Here is a 25,325-nt window from a genome sequence, read left to right as displayed (position 1 = left end):
ATTAAACGCCAATCAATTACCTATCAACCATGAAATATGCATTTTCAAGCAAAAATTTTGATGAACTACGTCTAGAATCTTGCTTCGATTCTGCAGATGATATTTCGTATTTCGACTGATATCCGATATAGGGGAACTTGCATATTTTCGGCAGTTTTGTTGCAGTGTTCCGTCATAGATCATGCTATGAATCTCGCCAGCAATGCTGCAGAAATATAGCCCGTTAGACTATTGAAGACTCCTCTTCTTTCGTACTTAGAATAAACCTGACTGAAATCCTGGAAAGGTGTTATCTGGAGGAATTCAATTTCTGATAAAAATCCCCGGAGAAATTCTAGGGCTACTCGGGCAAGGTGTCCGGCCATTTGACCGAACGCTGTTTAGTCGATTGTCGTTTGGCCAAATACCGTTTGACCGAATTATAATCAAAATAATTCAAAGAAACTTTTTGACATTCTAGCTGCCAATATAATCTTTACAAATACCTCGATTCAGTGGACATTTCAATTTTCGAAATGTCTACAAAAATCATTTTACATAAAATCGAAGCAATAGTTTTTTTTATTACTTTTTATTTAATTTGTCTTCCAAAATGTACCAAAACTGCATGAAAACTGAGTTTTCGGAGGCTCGGAGTTTTTAGTATTAGTAATTCTCGCTAAATAACGAATAAACCAGTATCTCGCTAGTTAGTTACGATCGAAATCTTTTGTCTTCAAAAATATGTATGGTTCATTCACTTAACTTATTTATCATTAACGTTATTTGCATAAATGTCCCGGCAGTTCAAAATGTTCAGAAATTTATTCAGGGATTTGAACATGTCGCCGAGGATTTTCCCTGGAATTCCTTTACGAATTGCTTCACAAACTCCTCCAGGAATCCCTTCTGAAATTCCTCAAGGGATTTTTCACTTTACTACGACGGTCTCCAAAGAAAACTTCCCAAATTAAGTCATCAGTGGCCGAATTCCGGCGCACAATTTCTTCGAAGAGAAGAAATTTTCTTCCATTGCTTACCAGCAAGAAAGTTTTCTTTTCTTCGAAGAAAAAGGGCGTCGGAATTCGCCTACAGGTTACAAATTATTTCAGAAAATCTTCCATGTGTTCCTCCAGAAGTGTCACAAAGAATAATTCTTTTGCGGAACCTATTCTAAAAATTCCACAAAGAATTCTTTCAAAGCATCTTGCATGATTTAGTTCTGAAATTCCTTAATTTCTGTTTCCAACAAATTATCCATTTGAGCAGAAATTCCTCCAGGGATTCTTTCAAAAATTTGTTCAGAGATTCATTCAGGAAAATCTTAAGAGATTCCTTTGATAAAACTTTCAACGATGCCTTCAGAAACTATTCCAGAGTTTTTCAGAAAATGTTTCAAAACTTTCTTCAAAAACTTGTACTGGGGTTACTCTGGAAATTCTTGCCAGGATTTCACCAGAATTTTGCACAGCAACCTTCAATTTCTCCGGGAATTCCACTAGGGATTGCTCCAGGAAGTTTTTTTTTGAAAATCTGATTTTTTCTCAGGAAATCTTCCTGGGATTCCTTGGAAATTCCTTCAAGGACTCTTTTAAAAAATCGTGAGATCCATTCTGGAATTTTCTGCAGGAATGCTTTCAGAAAATCTCCCATGGAATTCAATATGAATTCGACTAATAATTTCTTTATAAATATGGCCAGATTTTTCTCCAGAGATTTGTTTACAAACTTCTCAAAGGATAACTTTGAAAAAAAAAAAAAAAATCGAAAGATTTTTGGATAACTCTTTTATGGACAACTTTCTCAAAAATACCTCGTGGATTTTTTTAGAAAATGATTCACGGATTCGAATCAGAAATTCAGAACTCCTTTAAAATTTTCTCAAAAGAATTTTCTTTTGGAAATTCTTCGGGACATTTTAAGGATATTCCCAATGTTTTTTTCACATTCCTTTAGATATTCCTTCAAGACATTTCTTTTCCAGAAATTGCTTCAATGATATCTTGGAGTTCGACGGCGTTTGACCAAATGACCCATTCGGCCGAATGGCATTAGGCCAAACGGGATTCGGCCAAATGACTCGGAACCTAGGGGCAATATTAGAATGAATCACCGGAAAAAAACTCAATTCTGGGAGAACCAATGAGATGGGGGGTTTTCCTGACGAAATCCTGGGAAGGATCCCTGGAAGAACCATAGAAAGAGTAAATAATGGAGCTTTTTTTTTATAAATAAATAATTGTGTGTATTTTAACTTCAAGCTAATTCTACACTCAAATACTGGAGGAATGTTTGAGGAAATCCCGGAAGAAATCCGAAACAAAGTCATGGGAGAGAAGGAATTCCGGAAGAATCGATGAAAAAATCCTTGATGTAATTACTGGCGAGATTCCTGAGTGAATCACCGGAGAAATCTCTGAAAGGAAGAATCCCTGAAACAATCTTGGAAGCATCAATGAGAGAAACCCTGGAAAAGATTCAGGAGAAATTCCTGAAGCAATCCGTGAAAAAATCCTGAAGGAATCCATGATGGAAAAATATCTGGAAGAACCCCTGAAAAAATCCCGGGAGGAAACCCTACCATTGCTCCCGGGATTCCTCCTGGGATATCTTCAAGGATTCCTCCTGAGATTCGTTCAGGGATTTTTCCACAATTCTGCAGAGTTCCAGATTTTTACAAGAATTCTTTGAAAGACTTTGACATGAAATTGATTCCTCCTAAGATTGCCTCATTGGTTTTCCCGGGTTCTCGGAAACACAACAGAAATATCTAAAGAAATACAGGGAGAAAACCCGGGAAAAACAATGAAGCAATTTTAGGAGGAATCAATCAATTAGATAAATCTTCGGTAGAATTCTTGATAAATCCCTGAACGAATCTTACAAGAAATCCTTGAAGAAACCCCAGGAGGAATTCCAGGAAGCAATTCCTGGAAAAACCTCTATTGACAAATACTTCAAGAAATCTCAGGAAGAATGTCAGAAGAAATCCTGAGAGAAATGCCTAAAGAATTATGCGGAGGAATCACGAGACGATTACTGGTAGGAACCGCTGAATATGTTCATGGAGAAATCCTTGAAGGAGTTGTGAAATCATATGGATATTTTCATTAAATAGAATATAAGTAAACTATGGAACTATTATGAAGAAAATGTTTGTCGGCTAGTGAAATGAATGGAAGATCAAGGTTGCTAAAGAAGGAGAAACCATGCTTGCGGAATAGATCAGCGAAATCAATGCTGTGAGCAAGAAAGTACTTTACGTTCTGTAGCTCGTGCGAACCTCATATGCGTTAGGGAGATGGCCGATGCAGGTATTCATGTTCTGTTCTATGGAAGTCTTGAAAAAAAGCGACAAATTGTTGGCAACCGAGGTGACCTCTGTACGAGCTTGTGCGGTCGTTGAAGGAAGCAAAGGCGAATCACTGCGAGGTAGCAATCGGCAACTTATGGCATCGTCGACTCAAAAATATCGGCCAACGCGGATTGGAGACCATGGCCCGTTAAAAAATGCTGAAAGCTATGGAAAAAAAGGCATATAAGATCGATTTCTGTGACGACGCATGTGTACAAGCCAAGCAATTTCGCGAACCGTTCATAGGAGCACAACGTAGGGCTAGCCGGCCCTTAGAGCGTATTCATTCTGATGTTTCTCTTTGATCTGACGGTGAAATGACGGTAGCGTACACTCGCCAACAGAATGGTGTTCAATGGAGAGGTTCAACCGAACCCTGCCCTCTGGTGTTACTCCTGTTGAGATGTGGTTCGGTGTTCGACCGGATCTGAACAAGCTCCTTTTATTCGGCTGCAAGAGGGGGAAAGGGGCCATCAGGCCATTGTTGTTGTCGTCGATAAAGCCAACCAAGAATCGTAAATCATTTGCAGGTGGAAGATATCAAGGTCTGTCCAATTTCGAACTATCAGAAGAGAGTGAAGCCTCTGAAATTGAAATGGATGTTTGGACAGCAGGATGATGCATCCGGCAATACGATTAAACACATGACAAGACCGGTGCGGTTATCAGACTCGCCACCGTCAGGCCGATTCTCGCGGATAGTGTGCAGCTAGTATTCTACCTCCATGTGAAATGGACGCACTGAGACCTGAAAGAAGAACTTTATATGATCATTTCCAATAGTGTGACAGCATCCACTAATACACTGTCTACAATCCCCGATTTGTTTCCCCGTTGGGTTCCTGGACCGTTACCAACATTAAAAGTAGCGGTAAAGCATCACGTATGGTCATATGAAAACCGATGACGGGTTTGTTCACCAAACCGCCGTTGGATGCGGTACATCTGGATGTCTAGGATTGGCCGATTGAGATAGGATATTGGCGTACTAGGCAATAGAGCATCGCGTCTACCATGGATCGCGTTATTATGAGCCGCAACAACCCACTACATGTTAGCAAAAAAACAAGTTCAATCAGATCCCAAGTAGTTCAAACGTATTGAATTTAGTTCTCTTTCCTGGAGTCTCCCGATCACAACATCATAAACTCCAGCTGGAGATTCCTAAATAAAAGAAGTTCTTATGGGCATTCCTTCCGAAGTTTTTTTCTGGTAATTCCTCCAAGAAGTCCTGCCTGAGGATTCCTAAAAAAAATCCTCTGGAGATGGAGATTACTCCAGGAATTCCGTCTGGAGATTTCTCCAGAAACACCTTTAGAGTATTTCAACATGAAATCCTTCTGGGACTTTCTTTGCGAATGCGTTTGGGTCCCACCATATTTTTTATGGATTCCTTTCTCTTCTCCAGAAATTTTTTCAAAAGTTTCTTTAGGAATTCTTACAACAGCTTAGACTACAATTCATCTGGGAATTCCCTCAATCCAGAAATGCAATGTACGGAATTTTCAAGGAACTCTTGGAGGTGTTCTAGAAGCAATTTCTGGAGAATTCATACAAAGAGCTCCTGGTTCCCAAAAGGATTCTGGAGGATCTTCAGAAGAAATTTCTTTAAGATTTTGAAAAGCAACTTCAGGAGGATTTCCTGAAAGATGTTCTGGGAGATTCCCAGCAGGAACTCCTCGAAATTTTTAGAAGGAGCTCACTTCTGGAGGATATCCTGATGGTACTCAGGTAATTCCTAAAAAGTACTTTTGAAGGATTCGCATAAGAAAGTTCTGGAGGATTCACAGAAAAAAATCTTGAAATTTTGTATTAAAAAAAAAAACGATTCTGGGACAAAACTAGCAGAAGCCTTTGGAGGAAATCAAGAACGAATTAATGGATGAATTCCACAAGAAACGCCGGCAAGAATCTCGAAAAGAAATCTTGCAACAATCGCAGAAGAAACTATTGCAGGAACCCCCATAAGTAACTCGTGGAGGAATTTCTAGAAGTACTTGGAATTTTTGCCCTTGCAATCTTCAGTGCACCATCCCAGAAGAATTTCCTGAAAGAATGCCAATAGGAACTCTTTGAAGAATTTCAGAATTAAATTCTGATGATCTCCTCATGGAATTGCAGAAAAACTTTTTGGAGAATTCCCAGGAAGAACTTGCCTAACTCGTTACAAAACTCGATTTGATCAGGTTTTATCCAGCTTGTGTTAAAAAATTCAGTTTGCAACTCATTGAAACTATACTTTCCGGCCCTCTGCACCACCATGGGTTATCAGGACTGAAAGTATTGCGACATTTGCACCCATTTAGACTTGGCCAAAATTCATTATCATTACAGTCGAATTTCGCACACGACTTCACAGCGGCTGGCATACACAAGTTCGGTTGAGTTCATGACAGGGGCGTCGGATGCAGAACAGGTAAACAAAATATGTTTGTTTAGTGTGAAATTTCGCTGGGAAATGATGATTCAGTGGATTCTGAGATTCTGGATGATGAGAAACCCAATAAGTTAGTATACTTTAACGGAGTAGGGTCTGGGACCATTTGGGCAGGAGCACCTATTTAGGGCACTTGCTGCTGTAACTCGGTCAATTTTGAACCGACTGACTTGATTTTTTGAGAAACAATCAGATAAACACAGTATCTAGCCATGTGCAAAAATTCAGGTCAAATGGTTTGAAATTAACTGAGTTATAGTACTGGGTGCCCAAAATAGGTGCTCCTGCCCAAATGATAGTTGATCACATTTTTAATAAGCCAACCAAAACCATTAATGTAATCCTCTCCTGAAAGGATAGTCAACAAAGATTAATCATTCATCCTCATTATCCTTTTAGCATAGCTAAATGCATTTTCGCAGTACATACCGCACCGTCCTACATAACTCATTATGTTATGCATGCAATCGTTCGGAATGTACGTCGTCCAGTAGGTAGGGAATGTATACCGTGGTGCATGTGTCAAACCTATTGCTCTTAACCCTGTGGTGAAATGCAGCATGCATTTTCCCCTAGGATTACATATCGAATGGATCAATCGCTTACGAACATTGCATCGTGATCATAGTATTTCGTGTCGCTGAGTTTCTAGTCATATTTTCAATATGTACTCTATGACGTTCCTTTACCCGTGCAGTGTCTCATGGATCTACTGATTGCTTTTCCATTTTACGTGTTCATTAATTGTTCAAGTTTACTCCAGTGTTTTTGTGCTCTCATTTTCTCTTGGAACCATTTGCCTTTTATTTTTTATTTCTCTTCGAATCGCTGGCAGTGAAAATCTACTTTAGAAAAAGGTCGCTGTCAGCACCAGCACTATGGAAAAGTGCTGACAATGAATTGCTACTGCATCTGGAAACCCGTTGAGAACTGTGAAGCGATACATAGTGTCAATGTATAAAAAAACTTCCGTACAATGATTGCACAGGAGCTTGTTACTTTCACTGAAAGCAAGAACATCTATCTGTTGCTGAAATTTGAAAATGTGCCACATTTTTTCAATCCTCTTTTTCTTGCTTAAAAAAGTCTTGAAGATATACGCTCTGATTTGAAATACAGTCTTTAGGCGCTGTCCATAAACTACGTAGACTTTTTTTCGGCCATCTCAGACCCCCCCCCTCGTAGACTTTTGTTCATACAAAATTTTCGAAATTTGTATGGAGCGTAGACTTAGGCCAGACCCCCCCGTCCCCCCCTAGGAGTCTACGTAGTTTATGGACAGGCCCTTAGTGGAACCGTGGTATGCAGTTGCAACATTGTCAGCCCTTTCTCCATTGTTCCCCATCTCGTGATTCATGTGCATCATATCTCAAAATGAGAAAATTCGTCCGACCGTCCATCACCGGACTGAATCCATTACCCAGCCACACAAAAAAAAACGGCTAAAAAAATACCCTGATCATTGTGCTTTATCATTGCTACTCGGAAAAATAAAGCCGCCCTAATGTCGCACTCGATGCGATATGGAAAACGCGGAAAAAAAGCATTCCTCCACCACCCACTCAAAAAAAAAAAAAAACAAAGATATTCGACGAGACGACAACGTTGCTGCACTGCACTGTGGCTGGGTCGCTTCCACCGAACGTTAATCTAATTTTCTTTTCTCATTTTCTTTTTCGCCCCTCATCCGGCACTCGACTCGAACTACTAGATTGTCCCCAATCTGGTGCGGATCCTGAAAAATCTAATCCTAGCTGGTTACTCGCCCGAGCACGACGTGAGTGGCGTTAGCGATCCGTTTCTGCAGGTAAGTTTCCGCACGTCTCTTTGATGTTTTTTCTTTCTTATGAAAATGTAAATTAGCTGTTTGTTGACCTGCTTCTTTTTATCTGTTCTTTTTTAGGTGAAAATCCTCCGGTTACTTAGAATACTCGGCCATAACGATCCGGATGCTTCGGAGGCGATGAATGATATCCTCGCGCAGGTTGCCACCAATACGGAGACGAGCAAAAACGTCGGGAATACGATCCTGTACGAGACGGTGCTGTCCATTATGGATATCAAGTAAGTGTTATTCGTTAATCAAAAAAAAAAATCAAGAAAATCATTAGAATCAAGAAAATCTAGAAAATCAAGTAAATCAAGAGAATCAAGAGAATCAAGAGAATCAAGAGAATCAAGAGAATCAAGAGAATCAAGAGAATCAAGAGAATCAAGAGAATCAAGAGAATCAAGAGAATCAAGAGAATCAAGAGAATCAAGAGAATCAAGAGAATCAAGAGAATCAAGAGAATCAAGAGAATCAAAAGAATCAAAAGAATCAAGAGAATCAAGAGAATCAAGAGAATCAAGAGAATCAAGAGAATCAAGAGAATCAAGAGAATCAAGAGAATCAAGAGAATCAAGAGAATCAAGAGAATCAAGAGAATCAAGAGAATCAAGAGAATCAAGAGAATCAAGAGAATCAAGAGAATCAAGAGAATCAAGAGAATCAAGAGAATCAAGAGAATCAAGAGAATCAAGAGAATCAAGAGAATCAAGAGAATCAAGAGAATCAAGAGAATCAAGAGAATCAAGAGAATCAAGAGAATCAAGAGAATCAAGAGAATCAAGAGAATCAAGAGAATCAAGAGAATCAAGAGAATCAAGATAATCAAGAGAATCAAGAGAATCAAGAGAATCAAGAGAATCAAGAGAATCGAGAGAATCGAGAGAATCAAGAGAATCAAGAGAATCAAGAGAATCAAGAGAATCAAGAGAATCAAGAGAATCAAGAGAATCAAGAGAATCAAGAGAATCAAGAGAATCAAGAGAATCAAGAGAATCAAGAGAATCAAGAGAATCAAGAGAATCAAGAGAATCAAGAGAATCAAGAGAATCAAGAGAATCAAGAGAATCAAGAGAATCAAGAGAATCAAGAGAATCAAGAGAATCAAGAGAATCAAGAGAATCAAGAGAATCAAGAGAATCAAGAGAATCAAGAGAATCAAGAGAATCAAGAGAATCAAGAGAATCAAGAGAATCAAAAGAATCAAAAGAATCAAGAGAATCGAGAGAATCGAGAGAATCAAGAGAATCAAGATAATCTAATCAAGCGAATCAAGATATTCTAATCAAGCGAATCAAGATAATCAATTGAATCAATAGAAATAAGAGGACCAAGAGAATCGAGAGAATCAAAAGATTCCAAATTCGAAACCAAATCCAATCCAAATCCAATCCAAATCTTTTCCAAATCCAATCAAAATCCAATCCAAATCCAATTTGAATTTAATCTAAATCCATTCCAAATCCAATCCAAATCCAATTCAAATCCAATCCAAATCCAATCCAAATTAAATCCCATTCCAATCCAATTTCAATCCAAATCCAATCCAAATCCAATCCGAATCCAATCCATATCCAATCCATATCCAATCCAAATCCATGTCAATCCAAATCAAATCCAAAAATAATCCAAATCCAATCCAAAACCAATCCAAATCCTATTCAACCCAAATCTAATCCAAATCCAATCCAAATCCAATCCAAATTCAATCCAAATCCAATTCAAATCCTATCCAAATTAAATCCCATTCCAATCCAATTTCAATCCAAATCCAATCCAAATCCAATCCGAATCCAATCCATATCCAATCCATATCCAATCCAAACCCAGTCCAAATCCATGTCAATCCAAATCAAATCCAAAAATAATCCAAATCCAATCCAAAACCTATCAAAATCCAATCCAAATCCAATCCGAATCCAATCCAAATACTATTCAATCCAAATCTAATTCAAATCCAATCCAAATCCAATCCAAATGCAATCCAAATCCAATCCAAATCCAATCCAAATCCAATCCAAATCCAATCCAAATCCAATCCAAATCCAATCCAAATCCAATCCAAATCCAATCCAAATCCAATCCAAATCCAATCCAAATCCAATCCAAATCCAATCCAAATCCAATCCAAATCCAATCCAAATCCAATCCAAATCCAATCCAAATCCAATCCAAATCCAATCCAAATCCAATCCAAATCCAATCCAAATCCAATCCAAATCCAATCCAAATCCAATCCAAATCCAATCCAAATCCAATCCAAATCCAATCCAAATCCAATCCAAATCCAATCCAAATTCAATCCAAATCCAATCCAAATCCAATCCAAATCCAATCCAAATCCAATCCAAATCCAATCCAAATCCAATTCAAATCCAATCCAAATCCAATCTAAATCCAATCCAAATCCAATCCAAATCCAATCCAAATCCAATCCAAATCCAATCCAAATCCAATCCAAATCCAATCCAAATCCAATCCAAATCCAATCCAAATCCAATCCAAATCCAATCCAAATCCAATCCAAATCCAATCCAAATCCAATCCAAATCCAATCCAAATCCAATCCAAATCTAAATCCAATCCAAATCCAATCCAAATCCAATCCAAATCCAATCCAAATCCAATCCAAATCCAATCCAAATCCAATCCAAATCCAATCCAAATCCAATCCAAATCCAATCCAAATCCAATCCAAATCCAATCCAAATCCAATCCAAATCCAATCCAAATCCAATCCAAATCCAAATCCAATCCAAATCCAATCCAAATCCAATCCAAATCCAATCCAAATCCAATCCAAATCCAATCCAATCCAAATCCAATCCAATCCAAATCCAATACAAATCCAATCCAAATCCAATCAAAATCCAATCCAAATCCAATCTAAATCCAATCCAAATCCAATCCAAATCCAATCCAAATCCAATCCAAATCCAAACCAATCCAAATCCAATCCAAATCCAATCCAAATCCAATCCAAATCCAATCCAAATCCAATCCAAATCCAATCCAAATCCAATCCAAATCCAATCCAAATCCAATCCAAATCCAATCCAAATCCAATCCAAATCCAATCCAAATCCAATCCAAATCCAATCCAAATCCAATCCAAATCCAATCCAAATCCAATCCAAATCCAATCCAAATCCAATCCAAATCCAATCCAAATCCAATCCAGATCCAATCCAAATCCAATCCAATCCAAATCCAATCCAAATCCAATCCAATCCAAATCCAATCCAAATCCAATCCAAATCCAATACAAATCTAATCCAAATTCAACCCAAATCCAATCCAAATCCAATCCAATCCAAATCCAATCCAAATCCAATCCAATCCAAATCGAATCTAAATCCAATCCAAATCCAATCCAAATCCAATCCAAATCCAATCCAAATCCAATCCAAATCCAATACAAATCTAATCCAAATTCAACCCAAATCCAATCCAAATCCAATCCAATCCAAATCCAAATCCAATCCAAATCCAATCCAAATCCAATCCAAATCCAATCCAAATCCACTCCAAATCCAATCCAAATCCAATCCAAATCCAATCCAAATCCAATCCAAATCCAATCCAAATCCAATCCAAATCCAATCCAAATCCAATCCAAATCCAATCCAATCCAAATCCAATCCAAATCCAACCCAAATCCAATCCAAATCCAATCCAAATCCGATCCAAATCCAATCCAAATCCAATCCAAATCCAATCCAAATCCAATCCAAATCTAATCCAAATCTAATCCAAATCCAACCCAAATCCAATTCAAATCCAATCCAAATCCAATGCAAATCCAATCCAAATCCAATCCAATTCCAATCCAATCCAAATCCAATCCAAATTCAAATCCAATCCATTTCCAATCCAAATCCAATCCAAATCTAATCCAAATCCAATCCAAATTAAATCTAGATTCAATCCAAATCTAGAAATAGTCCAATCCAAATCCAATCAAAAACCCAACCAAATCCAATCGCAAAACCATTTCAAATATAATCTAAATTCAATCCAGACTGAATCCAATCAAAATCCAATCCAAATCCAATTCAAATTCAATTCAAATCAAATCCATATCTAATCCAAATCTAATCAAAGGAACTTGTTGCAGATTTCTCGGAGAAATTCCAGATTGATTATTTTGTGTGGCTTCTTTAAAATTCTTTTGGGGAAATTTTCGGAAGATTTTGTAATTAGTGGCACAAGCAACACAAATGTTATATATTAGTTACGACAGCGCAAGTTTTGGTTGTATAGAAGTTTATTTGACGTTATCCCAACACAATGTTAGAATTACGTATAATTAACTTCTATACAACCAAAACTTGCGCTGTCGAAACTCTTATATAACACGTGTGTTGCTTGAGGGAGATATTATGTATTGAGTGAAATAACAACTGGGTTTCAGCAGTTATTCACTGTCGTATATCTCCCACTCTTCCCAGATCCGAAGGCGGCCTGCGAGTGCTGGCGGTCAACATTCTCGGTCGATTCCTGCTGAACAGCGACAAGAACATCCGCTACGTGGCCCTAAACACGCTCCTGCGGACGGTCCATGCCGACATCAGTGCCGTCCAGCGACATCGCAGCACCATCCTGGAATGTCTCAAAGATCCGGACGTTTCGATACGGCGCCGAGCGATGGAACTCTCGTTTGCCCTGATCAACTCCCAGAACATCCGGGCCATGTCCAAGGAGCTGTTGATCTTCCTGGAGAAGGCCGATGCCGAGTTCAAGGCGCAGTGCAGCAGTCGGATGGTGCACGTGGCCGAGCGGTACGCCACGTCCATTCGCTGGCGACTGGATACTCTGCTGAGCGTGTTGATTGCGGTAAGGGTTCCTGAACATGGTTATTTTCGATGACAAATTGATGCGATCGTTCATTACAGGCTGGAAACTACGTTCGGGATGACGTCGTATCTTCCACCATTCAGCTGATTCTGAACAGTCCACCGGAGGAGCAGGCCTACATCGGGCTCCGGCTGTGGGATTCACTTCACAACATTACCAACTCGTTCGAGGATAAGCAACCTCTGCTGCAGGTGGCCGTTTGGACGATCGGGGAGTACGGCGACCTGGTGTTGAGCAGCGAACGGATCGAAGGTAACCCGAATAACACATATGTTGTAGATGAGTCTATATGACTCCTATATGACCAAATTTGGTCACATTAGAGTCATACCGACTCATGTATGACATATGTGCTACTAGGGAACGTGTGGTGAAATTACTCTGTCCGAGTGTTCTTGGATCTCACCTCTAGAATAGATACAAATCACGTAGTCGTACAGCCGTAGTTAGAACGTAGCTTCCTTTTGTTTCTCTCTTTTTCGTTGAACACACACTTGCCTAAACCAAAGATGTTGAAATTCCTGCAGAGAGTGAACTGGTGGAACTGTACCAGAAGCTGCTATGGTCTACATCGGTGTCGACGGCCAGCAAGCAGTACACGCTGGTGTCGCTGGCCAAGCTCAGCACTAGAATTAATTCGAAAGAAGAGTAAGTATTAACTCAAGCTCTAGGCACATTGCGGGCAGGGGTTTCAACTCTCCAAATATTTTCTTAGGGAAGCTCGGGCGAAACAGATCATCGAAGCGTTCGGAACGCATCTGCACATTGACCTGCAGCAGCGGGGTGTGGAATTTTCACAGCTCTTCCGTGACTACAGTCACTTGCGTCCGGCTCTACTGGAGAAGATGCCCAAGATACAGAAATCGCTGCCCAATGGAAACGACAGTAATGGCATCTTCGACGAGCACTCGAATAGTATCGATCTGATCGAAGGCGATGAGCTGGAAAGCAGCGGGTTGATGTCGCTGTCCGGAGGAGGTGGTAGCTTGAAAGTGGGATCTGATTCGGTGAGATTGATGATTGATTTCTAGGTGGATTTATCTCTAAAACATCTAAATACGTTCGATTTCCCCTAGAATGCTCTTCTTGATCTACTGGGCGGTGGAAGCGATGATCCTGCGGACGGTCTTGGCCTTGTTTCACCAACAAACTCCATCATTCCAACGGCGACGACCAACGGAAAGACTCCCATTCCAAGTAGTTCCAACAATCAGGACCTACTGGATCTGCTTGGAGGGCTGGATATGCCAGCCAGCACTCCACCAGCGGCCATACCGCCGCTAGGCGGAGGCATTGGACTGGATCTGAACAGCCTAAACGACAACAGTATAAAGGCTCCTGGACCGCAGACCACGGGTGTGACGAGTTCTTCTTCGTTCGGCGGATTGGACAATCTGCTGAACTCGAACGTGACGTTGCCAGCGACAACGGCAGCGACGACAATTCCAACGGGACTGGCCTCACCAACCAGCCTCATCAATAGCAGTAGTACCGCCAATAGCCTTTTCAACGACTTCTCGTCGATTAACAATAATGAGGTAATGCATTCCATTAGCTTACATCAATCACCGATGTTAATCTTAAATTCGAATTATTTCAGGAGCACGCGAAAACCTTGACAGCCTTAGATAAGAACGGTCTACTTGTACAGTTAGTGGCGAAGAATAGCGGTGGATGTCTGCAGATCGTCATGACAGCTGTAAATAACTCGTTAATTACACTAGAACAATACCTTTTTCAGGTAGGGCGAGGAACAACTTTCATTATAGTCAGTGACTAAGAAAACATGTTTTTTGTAGGCTGCCGTTCCCCGAAGCTTTACGTTACAGATGCTCTCGCCGTCTGGTTCCACTCTTGCACCCGGGGGAACCATCACTCAGGAGATGAGAGTATCCAGCACTGCAAAGGTAAGCATAAAATACTTTAACCCTAGTAGGATGTTGGGGTCAATAAGACCAGAACAGGCACGCTGACCGTGCACTACACCGTCGTAGTGCGGAAAACATCTTAGGAGGATTGAAAGCACAGTTAGCTCTATCTTTTGTAGTTATTCTCATGCACAGAGGTTGACAGTCTTGGAATTCAGCATCAATCCGATAAAAAAGGATCTTCTGGAGTACCTTCCGGAATTACTCATAGTGGTTTTCCTGGTATTCTTCCAACATTTTAGGATTTCTTTCAGGGATCTTCGGAAAAGTTAAAGTTCCTCTAGAAATTTTTCTTATCGGTTTACCGGGATGACTTTGCAACAGTTTTATTGGGGATTTTTGCGAGAATCTTACTGTAGTTCTTAGAGTTTTCTGAGATTCTCAGAGTTTTTCTATTGAGAAGTTTTGAAATTTCTCTTAGAGGTTTTCAGAGTTTCTCCTGGAATTAACTCAATGCCTCCTCCAGGATTATTCCCACATTTTTTTGTTTATCAATTTTTCTCAGGATTTCCTGCGAAGTCCCATTTTAGATTTCCCCGAGTTTCTTGTAAGATTTCACTAGGATTTCTTCTGATATTTTTTTCTGGAAATTTCCTACAAGGAATGCCTTAGGTTATCTCAAGAGATATTCCGGGAAATCTTCTTCAAATCCTCGCAAAATTCCCAGATAAATACTAAAAATGACATTCGGGGTAATCCCGGGACAATTTCCGGTAGAAACTCCGGGAAGAACTCTGGCAGTAATCTCGGAAAAATCTGGAAAAAATAATGTCAGGGGGATCACTGCAAGAAATCCTGGAAACAACTACGAGAAAAAGACTGGAAGGCTCTCCAATTGAAATCGCTGGAAGAACTTCAGGAGAAAAATCAGCCTTATCTTCTGCAGAAATCCCAAAAGGAACTCTGGAGGAACTTCCGAAAAAATAGCTTAAGAGAAAATCCAGCACAATCTCCTAAAAAACTCTAAGACACATCTCGGGAGAAGCACCTGGAAGAATATTCCAAGCGAAATTCATGGAGAAACTCTTAGAGAAATAACTTTTGGAAATATCCCGAGAGAAACTCCAGTATAACTCCTGGGAGAAACTCCAGAAGAAAGCACACGGAAATTCTTTGGAGAAATCATAGAAGAATCTTCGGAAGAAATCTCGTGAAAGACACTGCACAATGGGTCCAGAGCCGTGTTTACGAAGACAAAAATGTTTTTGCCTAAACCATAAGTTTTAGATACATGGTGTCTTTGGGACACTTTCTTCTTATTTTTCGACCTTTTTTCTCATTATTGTGAAATTAGGGTGGTCCCTCTGGTTTCGCGGATCCAAACATCTGCTTTTTAATAGTTTTATGTACGTTCACAAAATGTTCTACAAAGTTGTAAAAGAACTTATTTGGAGCAAGTTTGCCGAAGAAACCATTATTCTATCTCTTATGGTTCCTAACTTATATTTTTTTAAAAGATTCATGTTAGGGTGATCCATGAATTTCAGTTTTCATGAAATAACTTTTAATTCGTTCGTTTCTCGTAAATACTTTGTTCCGAGCACTTTTAAAACTATCAACGACGCATATTTTTTCCAAAGAGCTCAAAGTTCTAACTCTCATAGTTAAAAAGATATTGGCATTTTTCTTCGAAAAATCACTTTTTTTTAAATGTCATATCTCAAAAAGGAGCAAATGGATTTTCAATCTACCGGTTGCATTGGAAAGATCGTACTCTGTTCTATTTATGGTGAAAAAACTGTAGGTACCTTTTTTGTTTAAAGCTTATTATTGCATTTTGAAAATACGATTTTTTTCATGGAAAAGCAGTTATAACTATGAAAATCGATGAGATACAAACTTGGCGTCTTCGACAAAATTGTGAGTTTTTGGCTGCTATAAAAGTGCCCAGAACAAAGTATTGCGAAAAAATCAACACAGAAAATTATATTGAGTAAAAACAGATTTTCATATGGAAAGCGGAACAATTTCAGCAAACTCAACTAGTCTTTGTTAGATAGATCGAAGTAACCATGTCGAAAATATTTAAATTTGTTTATAATCCTTAATTCGTCAATGAACTCAACTTAAAATGTGATTTTGAGCTGATTTCCATAAATTTAATTTCAATTTCATCACTTCAATGTATGGATAGTGAAAATGTCAATCACTAGTATATGTTTAGGTTAACGTAAAAGCCTATCAAAGTTACATGATTTACAATATCTTATCAACATTGTGCCTAAATGGTGATGATAGTATAAATAAACATTGGTTCTACAATGAAATGGATGACCATTTACCAGGCTACTTTGATCTATCTAACAAAGACGAGTTGAATTTGCTGAAATTGTTCCGCTTTCCATATGAAAATCTGTTTTTACTCAATATAATTTTATAAGTTGATTTTTTCGCAATACTTTGTTCTGGGCACTTTTATAGCAGCCAAAAACTCACAATTTTGTCGAAGACGCCAAGTTTGTATCTCATCGATTTTCAAAGTTACAACTGCTTTTCCATGAAAAAAAAAAATCGTATTTTCAAAATTCAATAAAAAGCTTTAAACAAAAAAGGTACCTACAGTTTTTTCACCATAAATAGAACAGAGTACGATATTTCCAATGCAACCGGGAGATTAAAAATCCATATGCTCCTTTTTGAGATATGACATTTTGAAAAAAAGTGATTTTTCGAAGAAAAATGCCAATATCTTCTTAACTATGAGAGTTAGAACTTTGAGCTCTTTGGAAAAAATATGCGTCGTTGATAGTTCTAAAAGTGCTCGGAACAAAGTATTTACGAGAAACGAACGAATTAAAAGTTATTTCAGGAAAACTGAAATTCATGGATCACCCTAACATGAATCTTTAAAAAATTATAAGTTAGGAACCTTAAGAGATAGAATAATGGTTTCTTCGGCAAACTTGCTCTAAATAAGTTCTTTTATAACTTTGTAGAACATTTTGTGAACGTACATAAAACTATTAAAAAGCAGATGTTTGGATCAGCGAAACCAGAGGGACCACCCTAATTTCACAATAATGAGAAAAAAGGTCGAAAAATAAGAAGAAAGTTTTCCAAAGACACCATGTATCTAAAACTTATGGTTTAGGCACAAACATTTTTGTCTTCGTAAATACGGCTCTGGACCCATTGTGCACTGGGAGCAGTGACAATTTTTGAAAAAAAAAACGAGAAGAGCTCCTGCAGAAAATGTGTGATGAATTAGTATAGCCTTGCAGGAACTATCCAGCATTTCTTAAGATATTCCTCTGGGAATTCTCTACAAGAGGTTTTGTAGGTTATCTCAAGTGGTATTCCGAGACAAATTCTTGAAAATCCTTGCTAAAATCCCTGAGAAAATCCAAGAAGAACATCCGGGCAATCCCGGGATTTTTCGGGTAGGAATTTCGTGGACAACTCTAGGCGTAATCCCGGAAAAATCTGGAGAAAAAATCTCAGGAGGATCATTGCAAGATATCCCGAAAAAACTATGTACGAGGAAACGCCTAAGAAACTCTCTAATTGAGATGACCGAAAGAAGTCTATGAGAAATATTAGCCTGAGTCCTGAGGAAACCCCGAAAAAATCTAAGAAGAAATCCCAGGATAAATTCCTAAAAAAACTCTTGAGACGCCGGGAAAAGCACCAGGAAAAATCAGTTGAAACATCAAAAGTAATCCCGTGATAACCTTTAACACACATCCGGAGAGAAATTCCTAGAAGAAATTATAGAAGAAACTCTGGAGAAAAATACAAATAAAACCTCTGGAAGAAATCCGGAAGAAACTTCTGCAGAACATTTGTGAAAAATTATTATATCCTTGGAGGAACTCCAGTAGAAATCCCAGAAATAACTCTTGTAAAAGCTCTGCAAAAATCCCGGAAAAAACTCCTGGGATATTCCAGAAAGAAACTCCGGGAGAAATCACGGAAAATCATTCAAGATGGATCTCAAAAGAAACTCTAAGAGAAATCCGCAACAAACATTTGAGAGATATTCTGCGAGAATCTTTTGTAGAGTTCCCGGGATAAACCCTACGAAAGGTCACATTTTTTTACAAAAACGTAGATAAATCCTGCAAGGGACTCTGGGATCAATGCCGAAAGACCTCTGGAAGGAATACTACAGGATCCTTATAAAAACATCTGAAAAAATTTCGGAGTTCATGAGTCGTGGAAGATTCTACAGGAGGAATTCCGGAAAGAAATGATCGAATATTGAAAAATGACGGAATCCGGAATAAATTCCAAAAGATATAAAAGCATGGAAGTAATCTTGTGAAAAATCCTGGAAGGCATTTAAAAGTATATTCAATGAAGTTCCAGAAGAAACACCCTGACGAAATTTCTGGAGAAATCCTTATGGATCGTAGAAAGGGCTGTACAGAATACAAATTCACACATTTAATAAAACAGAACAATGTCTTCGGCAAAGTTGCTGCAAATTGAATAAATAATCTTTTAAGGAAAAATGGGAAAATTTGTATTTGAGACTTCATTGACAACCTAGAACATCCTGAACAGCATGAAGTTTGGAGAAGCAAAATAATTGACATACCGGTTGTTCTAAAAGCTAAATTTAGATATGAGTTACGTTCATATGTATTGATTCAACCTTCGTCAAGAATATCAAATGGTTTTCTATATTCTGGGATGTTCTAGGCGTTCCAAACTGTCCTATAGTGAAGTACTTCAAATCCTCAAGAACAATTCTATGTGTTTTGTCATAATTTACTGGGATACGTGAAGCTCTTGAAATCTATAATGCCATTTGTGGTATTTTGAGATCCTCACTTCTTGACAGGTTGACTAATAATGGCTCTTCAAACATCACGGCCCACTTGGCAGTATTATAAATCACCACATCTCCTTTTTTTCAAGTGAAGTGAGAGAAAGTTTTCATAGATGTTCCTAAACAGAAGCGTCACACTTCAGAAGTCCTGTAATGTAGTCATAGCTACAGTTATCTATTCAAAATCCAAAATTCAAATTCGAAAGCTGAGTCCTAACTAGATCTTCGACAGCATTCGCGTGAACATAAATAAAGTATATTGTACAGTACACTACTTTTACAAATACTCGTTGATGCCGTCGGTGTTCTTTTCAATAGTATGTGGAGCACATATCCTTGACGACTGCCTCATGCCTCACTCATCAGCAAATGATTCACTTCATCTACCTATATTTACCTACATGCGATCTTCGAGGTTTTATCAAGTAACTGTAACACTCTGAAACTCCCTTTCGAGGCGAGTTGGGTAGTTGGGTAGTTCCACCGAATTCAATTGTTGTTACGGTAGCTCCTTTTTGGCCATGTAACCTTGGGACTAAGGTTGTGTAGACCATATCCTTTCGATTGAATTGATATCCTCGTCTAAAAACCTTACCTTTTTTCCGCTGCCAAACCTGGCAGAATGTATTTGTTTCTTTTCGACCACCGGACCCGACAAATCGTATCTGCCGCTACGGTTGTTCTTTTAAAAGGTGAGGATTCTTGGCGCTGGACCCAACGGACCGTATCCGTCGCTTCAGCAGCTCCCTTCGAAAGGCGAGCTTTTTACGACTACCGGACCCGACAGTTCGAAACTGCCGCTTCGGTTGCCTCCTTCTTAGGTAGGCATTCTATCGCTGGACCCGATGGATCGAATCCATCGCTTGAAGCGATTCGCTTCAGCATCTAGCTCCCTTTTACGGCAGCTCCCTCTTGAGGTGAGCTATTTCTTTTCGCCTGCACCGGCCAGATTTTCATCCGCCGGCGAGGCACCTTGCCCTTTTCTGTCTGACCCGATCAGATACTATCCGTCGGGATCAGACAGTATATATTTACCATTGATAATTATTATTCCAAATTAAATTCCAATCTGCTTCGATTTTCTACGCTGGGTTCTTGTTGGTCGTCGCCAATGTGGTATTTTGAGATCCTCACTTATTGACAGGTTGACTAGTAATGGCTCTTCAAACATCACGGCCCACTTGGCAGTATTATAAATCACCACACCATTTATAAACACTATAGGGATATTTTTTTTTTTTTATCTGTATTAACGAGATTTTTAGCCCTAGGCTAGTTCATCTCGGGACCCACGCTTTACTTCCCTTCCGAAGGAAGAACTCACATTTCGCAAGTTTGTCGGGAGTGGGATTCGATCCCAGGTCCTCGGCGTGATAGTCAAGTGTTCTAACCACCACACCAGGTCCGCTCCACAACGCCTATAGGGATAATCCAGGTCAGCCAAACTTTCTTGGAGTTTAGAACTTCAGGTAGACTCGTAACAGTAGCCATATCTGTTATACTGAGTAACGTTGCGAAAACAGCCGCAGTCACTGGACCAATCTGAAGTAACTTGATATTTTAATAAAGCTTTGGGACATTCATGGTCGTCCAATCTGCCCTAAAATGACGTCCTTCAAATCTACAATAATAATTTTATGTGTTTTTCGCCATAAATAATAGCATTACATAATATGATGAGATCCGTGAAGCTCTTGAATTCTCAAATGTCATTTGGAGACCCTACTACAGAGATATTTCAGATTAACCAAACTACCTTAGAGTTTAGAAGTTCAGGTATATACTCGTAACAGCAGCCATATCTGATATACTGATTAATGTTGCATAATCAATCGCGGTTACTGGGCCAACCTGAAGTCTGCCAGATATTATTATAAACCTTCAGGACATTTAGGGTCGTCTAAACTGTCCTGTAGTTTATCTCTTGACAGTAACAGTAGTTATTTTCACAATGAACTGTAACGTTACACATCCAACTGTAATAATTTCATGAGTCATTCGAAGATACTTTTGAGATATTCCAGATCAACCAAGGCTTCAGGCTTTACTTCAAGGCTTTACTTCAAACTACAATGAACATGAACACCATCCCAAATGTAGTGAATTACATATTCAGATTTTTATTTACAGTTTGGCAGTGTTGCCAGCTTTCAAAGAGAACTTTTATTCTATGCAACATGAAATAGCGTTTGACGTCTACTTAAATTGTGTTAAAGAGTCAAATATTTTGCAATATATGCCTATATTTGAACAGTGTTGCCACCTAACAGAAGAATTAATGGTATCAGGAGCTATCACTGTTTGGCCTTTGTTGTCCTTTCAAACATTTTATGCGTTTTTTAGAAAACTTTTCAAGATTTAAAGCAATGATTGAAATGGACGTTAAAATCTAAGTTTTGGACGTAAAAATGTTAACGAAAATCAATCCGGCATAAAATAAATGGACGTAAAATAACTTTACACAACCAAAGGGTCCATGAATCTCTTAACTCTCAAGGGGCACTCCATGATAGTTTTGTGATAATTTGTGTCATCAAATCTTCTATGTACGCAACCTTATATCTAAACTTGCAATGCTAGCCTTCTGCATTGAACAACGATACATAATAAATCATATTTTCTAATATTCTTCAAAGATTATCCGAGCAAAGTCTTACAACAAAATGATAGCAATTCGAAAATTTGATTTGTAATCAGAAATTGGTATCATATTTTTATTGATTGTATTGATTAAATTTGATTCCATCTTGATGTTATGGGAATATTTTTCTTCTCTTATTTTTGATGTTTTAACCGTTAAAATGACCACAACCTAAGTTATCATTATTTGCAATATCACAATATCAAAGTTAGTTTTCAATTTGCTCTCAGACGAATTAATTCAGCATGATGCTGAATAACATTTGAATAATTTTCAGGTACAACCTTTGTTTGGGTTTTGTTCACACAAATCTGGAGAAATTATAGAGCATAGTGTTGTGTGCCAACTGAGCTGTTTGTTGTTAAAAGTGTTTTAGTAAAGCTGTTATTCAGCTTTAGCAAAAATGATTAAAAATAATTGAAATTCAAAATTTTTCAATATCCTCGAGAGTTGATGATTGACACTTATGCTACAAACAACTCTTATGAAATATTAATTACACATTAAATTACTCAAATCAAAATTCGAACTCGAGACCCGCCGATTGTCAGTCACATGCCTTACTATCTGTGTCATCCTAGAAGTGATGAATCAAAACATAAACTTCCCGTGGTTTAATAGTGATAATGCTTCAACTTCTAATCAGCAGTGGTGAATTGGCACATAACCACAGAACATTATGGTTAACAACTGAACAATATATTAGTTCAGCTGCTGTTCAGTAAAAACACGTGTTTTGCATCCTGTACTCTGAGTCGAAGTACAGATGAAACAAAAGCGCTTTTTCGACTTGTGAAAAACATATTATACAGATACATGTGCTAATTTGTACGTCAACTTAACAAGAAGCAGAAAACGGTATTGGTTTACTAAAGGTAAATACATGATTGCAAATCGAATAGAAAATTTAACTCTTGATAAGTGTTTCAAATTATCATTAATATCGATGCGAAAGGTTGAACGGTTGAACATTGGCTGCTTTTTCAATTGAAAAATCTTTTATTCTGTAATGTGTGCAGCATATTTGTAGTTCAGCTATCATTACTATTATAAAGCAACAATTCAGCATGCATGCTTGTTTGTGGCATGCGATTGTTAGTTACCTTTGAAATATTTACCTTTACCTTTGAAATATTTAAGGTTTTACAGAAACTCATTGAAATCTACATGTTGTTATGACACTCATTTTTTTAAATCTGCATTAGTTGTAGTAATCGTTTGTGAAAAGTTACGTTACCTAGTCTAAACCACCCACATCCGCAAACTTCTGTGAAATAATCTCGAGCTGCCACGAGTATCCTGGCTCTGTCCCGTACTAACTATGTTGTATAAGAATTATATTTGTACATAATATCAAAAAATGAATTTTGGATCCGCAAAGCGTTAAACGCGATTGAGCCCCAAATAAATGAACTAGTTAAAAAAAACTTCTGTGAAACTCCTCAGAGCCGTTCCAAAATACCTTAGAGATATTTCAAGATTATTAAACTTTCCTACAACTAAGAACTTTCAGTTAACATTTGTATCAAAAAATTTCCCCGCTACATAGAGTAACCCTACATAATCAATCATGCTCACTGAATAGTTGAAGGTTACCAATCATTCCTAGATTTTTTTGGGTTTCTGTGTAATCTAGTGCTCTAGAGCTCAGTTCTTAAAAATCTATGGCTATGACAGTAGTTTCGCAAGCACGGGCACGAGACCTGGTTTGGATGGCCCCAGCTGACATGATGATGTGCACTGCATTGAACATTCAGAAGATTTACTGGACATGATAGATTACATATTGTAGCTTGTATAGTGAAAAAAGTTATCGTTATACCCGTAGGCCTTACGATGTAAACTCAAGAACGGTTTGGATGACCTAGTGTAAACTACGTCCGAACCGCAGATCTTGGTCAACCTTCAACGTCGACCCAAGGACCTCGTGACCAACTTCCCGACGCTAGCCCAGAATCACAGACCCCAACGAACATAAGGGTATTTCGGAGAATATAATTGAGTCTACTTATAGCAAGCAAACGAGCGAGTTCGCTTTGATCCGTCGAAATACCCTTATGTTCGTTGGGGTCTGTGATTCTGGGGTAGCGTCGGGAAGTTGATCGCGAGGTCCCTGGGTCGACGTTGAAGGTTGACCAAGATCTGCGGTTCGGACGTAGTTTACACTAGGATACCCCATACCCAGTGAATCAAAATTCAACCATCGCGCAACAATAACGACAATGTCGCAACCTGAGCGATATTCTACCCAATGCAACATTCGTTTGTCCCAACTTGAACAGAATAGGACAAAGATCGTGCACCACAAATTTAGAGATTTTTAAGCCTTGCATTGTGATTTTCGAGCGGTAACTTCGAGTCGGTAAACGCTGCAACGCTGCTGAAGATGGATCATCAAAAAGTTTCGATTTTGGGTTAGTAATAATTGATTATTCACGAGTTGAAAAGTACGCAACAAATTCAGCTTCCATTTTGTCTGCAACAGGTACGTTCTCCTGGGCGCCCATTAAAAACACCACCCCCGGCGAAGACTGGTGCTCGAGCCTAGCTATTTAGCACTGTAGTTGGAGGAAATGCCAATGCAGAACCCGTAGCTTCCGGGAAGGTAAGCCCAGCTCCCTGGGTTAGTGGGTTGGTGTCAGGCCCTGCGAGCCAGCCGTAAAAAAGACTAGCACCGGAAAATCAACAAGAGAAGAATGCGAACCGATACCAATGGCGACGACCACAGCGACGAAAAGGGACTTGCGATTGGAAGCTCGGTACGTGGAACTGCAGATCTCTCAACTTCATCGGGAGCACCCGCATACTCGCCGATATACTGAAGGACCGCGGGTTCGGAATCGTAGCGCTGCAGGAGGTGTGTTGGACAGGATCTATGGTGCGAACGTTTAGAGGTAATCATACCATCTACCAGAGTTGCGGCAACACACGTGAGCTGGGAACAGCTTTTATAGTGATGGGCGACATGCAGAGGCGCGTGATCGGTTGGTGGCCGATCGATGAAAGAATGTGCAGGTTGAGGATCAAGGGCCGATTCTTCAACATTAGCATAATAAACGTGCACAGCCCTCACTCCGGAAGCACTGATGATGACAAAGACGCATTTTACGCGCAGCTCGAACGCGAGTACGACCGCTGCCCAAACCACGACGTCAAGATCATCATAGGGGATCTAAACGCTCAGGTAGGCCAGGAGGAGGAATTCAGACCGACGATTGGAAAGTTCAGCGCCCACCAGCTGACGAACGAAAATGGCCTACGCCTCATCGATTTCGCCGCCTCCAAGAACATGGCCATTCGTAGCACCTTCTTCCAACACAGCCTCCCTTATCGTTACACCTGGAGATCACCACAACAAACGGAATCGCAAATCGACCACGTTCTGATTGATGGACGGCACTTCTCCGACATTATCGACGTCAGGACCTATCGTGGCGCTAATATCGACTCCGATCACTACCTGGTGATGGTGAAACTGCGCCCAAAACTCTCCGTTATTAACAACGTACATTACCGGCGGCCGCCC

General features: G+C 39.2%; 1 protein-coding gene across 9 annotated transcripts in view; it reads left to right on the top strand.

Annotated features, from left to right (window-relative positions):
- The window catches only part of LOC109416800 (AP-1 complex subunit gamma-1), a 93,841-nt gene that overhangs the window by 64,470 nt on the left and 4,046 nt on the right, over positions 1-25,325 (top strand). For 7 of the 9 annotated variants that reach the window (XM_029864187.2, XM_029864185.2, XM_029864186.2 and 4 more), the window contains 9 exons: positions 7,483-7,578; positions 7,675-7,835; positions 12,051-12,435; positions 12,495-12,708; positions 12,966-13,104; positions 13,172-13,463; positions 13,533-13,994; positions 14,057-14,197; positions 14,256-14,363. In XM_029864187.2, the coding sequence (XP_029720047.1) occupies positions 7,483-7,578; positions 7,675-7,835; positions 12,051-12,435; positions 12,495-12,708; positions 12,966-13,104; positions 13,172-13,463; positions 13,533-13,994; positions 14,057-14,197; positions 14,256-14,363 (1,998 nt within the window). The remainder of the gene's footprint in view (positions 1-7,482; positions 7,579-7,674; positions 7,836-12,050; positions 12,436-12,494; positions 12,709-12,965; positions 13,105-13,171; positions 13,464-13,532; positions 13,995-14,056; positions 14,198-14,255; positions 14,364-25,325) is intronic. The other 2 variants (XM_062849376.1, XM_062849377.1) reach the window with 1 other exon arrangement.

The sequence above is a fragment of the Aedes albopictus genome, chromosome 2 (assembly GCF_035046485.1).
Source record: "Aedes albopictus strain Foshan chromosome 2, AalbF5, whole genome shotgun sequence".
NCBI lineage: Eukaryota > Metazoa > Arthropoda > Insecta > Diptera > Culicidae > Aedes > Aedes albopictus.
Note: the sequence above shows the minus strand (reverse complement) of the source record. Positions and strands in the feature narration are given on the sequence as shown.